Source organism: Nanorana parkeri, unplaced genomic scaffold (genome assembly GCF_000935625.1).
Source record: "Nanorana parkeri isolate BGI_ZX_2015 unplaced genomic scaffold, ASM93562v1 scaffold1237, whole genome shotgun sequence".
Lineage (NCBI taxonomy): Eukaryota > Metazoa > Chordata > Amphibia > Anura > Dicroglossidae > Nanorana > Nanorana parkeri.
In genome coordinates, this window is record NW_017307505.1 from 249,081 (window position 1) to 255,535 (window position 6,455).

Below are 6,455 nucleotides of genomic sequence, written 5' to 3' on the forward strand. Positions count from 1 at the left end.
TTCACTAAGTGTTCACCATTCTGGAAATGCCGCTGACAACATTTACTCACCAAGTGCAGCCTGTGGAATGAGGTGTAAACAAAGCGGCATACTATCGCCTCCTGGCCCCTTCGCTTCGTAGTGATAACATCGAGATCAGCGCAGCACTTTCAGAAGGCCAGTAAACCCCAATTTCATCCAGAGAAAAGATGACTGTTGGTGAATTGGTGAACAATATTTAAAGCTTACCTCCGGGCACAAAAAATAATAATTTAAATATCCCTCAATAGCCACAAAGGATATAAATCCACTTTGTGTGCACCAAATGCCTTTGCAGATGCGGATATTACCTTGTAAATGTAGCAGTGACATTATCACTGTGCTGTACATAGCAGGCCCCACCCACTACAGTCCGCCTGCAGAAAACTACAAGGAGGGGGTGGAGACGTGCCCAGTCACCCTGCACAATTAGAGAGCGCAGCAGTGGCTGGTCTTTATTACAGGAGGGGCAGAGACAAGACCAGTCACCCTGCACAAGGAGAGAGCAGCAGTGAGCGTTCTTTATTACAGGAGGGGCAGAGACAAGACCAGTCACCCTGCACAAGGAGAGAGCAGCAGTGAGCGTTCTTTATTACAGGAGGGGCAGAGACAAGACCAGTCACCCTGCACAAGGAGAGAGCAGCAGTGAGCGTTCTTTATTACAGGAGGGGCAGAGACAAGACCAGTCACCCTGCACAATTAGAGAGCGCAGCAGTGACTGGTCTTTATTACAGGAGGGGGCGGAGAGGAGAACAGTCACCCTGCACAAGGAGAGAGCAGCAGTGGCCGGTCTTTATTACAGGAGGGGCAGAGACAAGACCAGTCACCCTCAAAACCTGATGAGCAAGGTCAACCCAGCTAGGTGGACCCCGATCCTTGGGGACCTTCCGAGTCCTCCAAGTACTAGGTCCTCCAAGTACAAGGTAGGGGACCCCCTGATTTAGGATGCACCGTATACACTGGGCTTTGACTTCTACCTAACTACCTAACTTGGGGATAAGACCCCCCCCCCCCCCCCCCCCCCCCCCCTTCCCTTTCTGGATTTCTGGACTTTTAATTTAAACACTTCATTCACTTTAATTTTCAGTCTTGATTGCAGTGTACCAGCGTATTGTGCAGCAGAAGGTCACTTATTCCCCTCTTTTCATGGCGCTGGTATATTCTGCAGAGTCCCCATTCAGAATAATGCATATATATATTTTTTTTTAGGTGTCCAGAAATGTTACTCTAGCAGCGGTCATTAAAATGGAAACAGCGTGGAGATGCAATTTGCAGCCGGGTCTTGTGCAACCGCTCTTTCTCTTTCAGAAGGCACTTAACACAATGCAGCCCCGGCGTCCCTCTACCCCTCCAGTCATCTGTCAGCGCCTGTGCTGGCCTCTCACATCCAGCAGCAGCTCATACATTTTCTCACACTCCGATAATGAAATGTTAACATTACATGCTGAGTCTAATGCTCCAGCGCAGCAGAGAAGGGGGGCAGGGTGCTTATAGCTGTACTCGGCAAGCCTGAAAAATGGTTTTCCATACAGGCAGTTCTTGAATGCCCCTTGTCTCTTTGTTGTCTAATTGAATTTGGTTGCTTCTAACCTGGTGCTCTGGGTACACCTAATACCGAAGATGTGATTCTGCTAGCTTGAGATTCCCAACTCCACCCATTTCTCTGCCGTAAACTGTCCCCAGACTAATAAAGGTGGAGCTGCATGGTTCCCCAGAACAAATCATTTCAAGAACATTTCCGAGCAGATGTTAAAGGAGAATTATGGGGTGAGAGAAAAACACTCGTCCCCATAATTCAAGCCGACCCCCGACATTGAAGCTGCCACAGGTCGGCTCTATTGATCGGCAAGTCAAGCGAACGCATGCCGTCGACTGTTAGTCACCGCTTTCCACAGGGATTCCCCCCCTCCCCTCTCCCTTTCTCCAGCGCTGACTGGAGGAACGGAGGGGGCGGGCACAGCTGGCTTTGCCTTTTAGATTGGCAGAGCCAGCTGTCAATCAGCCAGCGGGGTGGATCTCGACAGTATTGTCAGGATCCGTCCCGGCTGCGGCTCTGCGCCCTTAGCATTTAGCGGGCAATAGCCCGCTATATACTGCGTTTTGGGTCACTGGAGGGCGTTAGTATATGTCCTCCTGTGACGCTGAAGAGAACTATGGCCAAATAGCCCGCTATATACTGCGTTTTGGGTCACTGGAGGACATTAGTACATGTCCTCCTGTGACCCTGAAGAGAACTAAGGCCAACAAAGGTTGGCCCATAGTTCCATTTTAGGCCCCCTCCCTGTTCCCCACTAACCCATCCTGCATGGTTTTTGTTTTTTTCCCCCTTCTTAGATATCCTCTGGCACCTCCGTCTTGGTCCCTCGCCAACATCATTTACTGGAGATGTGCCCGCTCTTGAAACTGGATACCCCAATTTTTTTGTTTCCTTTACATAATTAGGAAGCACGACTCTACCTTTCTTCTATCTAATGGCTGCTACAGTTTATTCTTCATTGCAACTTTCTTAAAGTGATATTAAAGTCAAAGCCATCTTATATGCTGATGAAATCACTTGCAATGGTGATGCCGCTTGATGTTTAAAAGTTTTAGCTTCCTGCAGAATCAGCTGGTCCCCTGAGCACTGGCCCTGATATCCTGTTTTAGGGTGGCTACTTTCCCTTGCAGGTTCCTATGGAGCCACCCTTGTGTCTGCTAGTAAGCTGTGTGTGTGTGTGTCTCCACAAACACACACAGGAGCACAGCAAGGCAAGCCACTCCTCTCCCCACTGCTTCTCCCTCCCTCCTCCAAGCTAGTAGATGGACGGCTGCTGAAGACTGCTCTGTCCCTTGTGATCTTGTGTACTAGACAGGAAGATCAGGGAAGCCGAGCCGAGAGAGTTGGAGTTGTTCAGAAACATGGTGACTAAGTGCTTGGGCAAAAATGTAAAGAAATACTTTGCTGGGTGATTGTATACAGATGCTCCTCGCTTAACGACTTACCTGTTTTGCGACCACTCGCACTTACGACCGTCCTCCGAGCGACCTCCGACCTCGCGCGTCAGCGCCAGTGCGACGGGAAGTGACGTCCTCCGATCTTCACTGCGGGTCCTGGTGAGTATTTTCAGTGCCCGATGTACAGTACACTGTTCGGTACTGTACATCTGCAACGCTATACAGTACTGTACTAATGCAGCACAGTACTGTATAGAGTTCCTCACTTAACGACCAATCCGTTTAACGACCTGGTCGTAGGAACGGAACTCGGTCGTTAAGTGAGGAATACCTGTATTTATTTATTATGGATTCATTATTGAGAGTTTAATATGACTTTAAGGAGGTTTGGATGGCGTTGATCTATAAATCCCATTATAAGCCGCATTCTCTCTTCTCGTAGCCAAGTTCTTCCCACCTATGACAGCCTGGACGAACCTTCTGCTAAGACGATGAGTTCCATCTTTGCGTCCTCTCTAAATATCGTCACCGCGTTCTATGTTCTGGTAAGTTATACTTTCTATGAGTATAGAGAAGTCTTTTTATTTTTTTCTTTCCTATAGACCCAATAAGATTTTCTGATCATACGAAGACTCAGTGATGTCACCGGTTCCCTCCGACTGGACGGAACGCAGTGTAAATCTAAGGGCTGTGACGCACTGCACGGGAAGCAGAGCAGAGTGGTGGCGCGCTGCTTTCAATGTCACCGGTTCTCTCCGACTGGACGGAACGCAGTGTAAATCTAAGTGCTGTGACGCACTGCACGGGAAGCAGGGCGGAGCGGTGGCGCGCTGCTTTCAATGTCACCGGTTCCCTCCAACTGGACGGAACGCAGTGTAACTCTAAGGTCTCGTTCACACCTAGGCGTATTGCATATGTGCGTCTGTCGCACGTTTATTTTAGCGCGATTCGCGGTAAAAAAGTCGCGCGACAAACGCGCGTTTCCGAAGGCTACTTGGCTGTATCCCAATGGAAACGCGCAACAAAACGGCCCAAAGTAGTACCTGTACCTTTTCAGGCGTGGGCCGTTTTGTAGCGCGTTAGGGCCGGGCGGAAATACGCCAAGGTGGGAACGAGACCATTGAATACAATGGGATTTATATTTTTGAGCGTTTTGTAGAGCGTTCGCCGAGCGTAGAACACGCTACAAAACGTTCAGGTGTGAGCGAGGGCTTAAGGCTGTGACACACTGCACGGGAAGCAGGGCGGAGCGGTGGTGCGCTGCTTTCTATGTCACCGGTACCCTCCGACTGGACGGAACGCAGTGTAAATCTAAAGGCTGTGACACACTGCATGGGAAGCAGGGCGGAGCGGTGGCGCGCTGCTTTCTATGTCACCGGTACCCTCCGACTGGACGGAACGCAGTGTAAATCTAAGGGCTGTGACACACTGCATGGGAAGCAGGGCGGAGCGGTGGTGCGCTGCTTTCTATGTCACCGGTACCCTCCGACTGGACGGAACGCAGTGTAAATCTAAGGGCTGTGACACACTGCATGGGAAGCAGGGCGGAGCGGTGGCGCGCTGCTTTCGATGTCACCTGTTCCCTCCAACTGGACGGAACGCAGTGTAAATCTAAAGGCTGTGACACACTGCATGGGAAGCAGGGCTGAGCGGTGGCGCGCTGCTTTCGCGTGCAGTGTGTCACGTCATTTTCTCTCCGGCACGTCGGCTTGCGAGAGCTCACATAGCTGAGCATGCCGAGATGAAAAATGTAATCTTCAGCCGTATAAACTCGAAGTCCAGCCGTTTGTTACGCGCAAGTCGATTGGCTGAAGGTGCTGTCATTCATCTGCCTGGACTCAGCCTACACACTGCACGCGAAGCTCCGTGCCTGACAGCTTTGCTTCGCTCGGCATGGCTTCGTGTGCAGTGCGTCACGGGCTTAAGGGGGCCCTACGGCAGTCTACCGCTGCTTTTTAAACTTGCATTGGAGTCGGGCTTCGAATGGGAGTCTCTCACAGTAATCCTTTTGCTTGTTTGCAGGTCGGTTTCTTCGGTTATGTCAGTTTCCCTGAAACAATAGCTGGCAATGTGCTGGTCAACTTCCCGTCCAATGTGGTGACTGAGATGATCCGAGTGGGCTTCATGATGTCAGTGGCTGTCGGGTTCCCGATGATGATCCTTCCCTGCCGGCAGGCGCTGAGCACGCTCCTTTTCGAGCAGCAGGTGGGTGTGACACTGATCCATTGGGGGCAGGGGAGATCCAGCCGAACGTAATACGAACGCAATACATTTATGAAGTCTGCCATGCCTATGATTGTGCATACAGCCACTCCTCCTAGCCTACCCCTAGCTAGATGGACCACGTCTCCTGTTGGATGTTTTCTATCAAAGGTTGTGACTGGGTTGGAATGTGTGACCGGTCACGTGGTTACACATTTTAACGTAATCACACCCACTTTCTCTGCGGTGGAATATGTGACCGGCAAAAATGGGGGAATTCCAACACTTTCTCTGCTGTTCCGGCATCGCAGATTGTATGTGCAGGAGAACCGATCTGCCCCGGAACAACTGATCGGTCCTGAAATGTCACTTCTATCTGACTTTGTGGAATGTCAGATCGCACTCACAAAGTCACATTTCAGGACCGATCAGCTGTTCCAGGGCTGTTTGCACCACAAAGTCTGCGTTCCAGAGTGTTCGGCCTCTAGAACGCACAGAAACGCAAGCCGGCTTGCAGCATCTTTGCAGATCGCACTAGACCGGCCTGTGTTCCGGGTGCGTGCGATCGCTCTGCGGGTGGGGGGGCGTGGCTGCCGTGCCATTGACTTCAATGCACCGCCATGCCCCTGAACGCAGGTGTTTTTTCATTGGTAGATCTCGTTGAGCTCGTCATTTGAAAAATAGATCGCCAGACAAAAAATTGTGGGCACCCCTGGCGTAGTGTATGCTTCCAGTGGAATTCCATGTAAACAATATACAGTATAATACAATACTTTAGGCCAGCTTGCATTGTCCCTTACTGTTTTCCTCTTTTGTACAGCAAAAAGATGGCACGTTCGCAGCCGGCGGGTACATGCCACCCTTACGGTTCAAAGTTTTGACATTAGTGGTGGTGTTCGGAACCATGATGGGCGGAATTCTTATACCGAACGGTGAGACGTTTTAATGATTTTAAGGAAAGCTTGTTAACTGTGAAATCCTTGTTTTTTGTTTTTAATTTTTTTAATTCTCTTTATTTTTATGTGTAATACCGTGTTTCCCCGAAAATAAGACACTGTCTTATTTTTTTTTTTGCACGAAATAAGACACTAGGTCTTATTTTCGGGGGGATGTTTTACCTGGCTGGGGGAGGAGTGGACGAGGTCCCGGAAGGCGGCGTGCTGTTGCCGGTCTCGGCGGATGTCGCTTCCATTGTGCGTGCGTGAGCTGCGGGCGTGTGGGCGGGGCAGGAGCTGCGGCCGGCTGGCGTGTGGGCGGGGCTGGAGCTGCGTGCGTGCGGGCGTGAGCTGCGGCTGGCGTGT

The 6,455-nt window shown here is 50.6% G+C and overlaps 1 protein-coding gene across 1 annotated transcript in view; it reads left to right on the forward strand.

Annotated features, from left to right (window-relative positions):
* SLC38A10 (solute carrier family 38 member 10) overlaps positions 1-6,455 on the forward strand; it is an 86,031-nt gene that overhangs the window by 19,993 nt on the left and 59,583 nt on the right. The window contains exons 7-9 of the mRNA XM_018568730.1: positions 3,395-3,497; positions 4,975-5,157; positions 5,975-6,086. Of these exons, the coding sequence (XP_018424232.1) occupies positions 3,395-3,497; positions 4,975-5,157; positions 5,975-6,086 (398 nt within the window). The remainder of the gene's footprint in view (positions 1-3,394; positions 3,498-4,974; positions 5,158-5,974; positions 6,087-6,455) is intronic.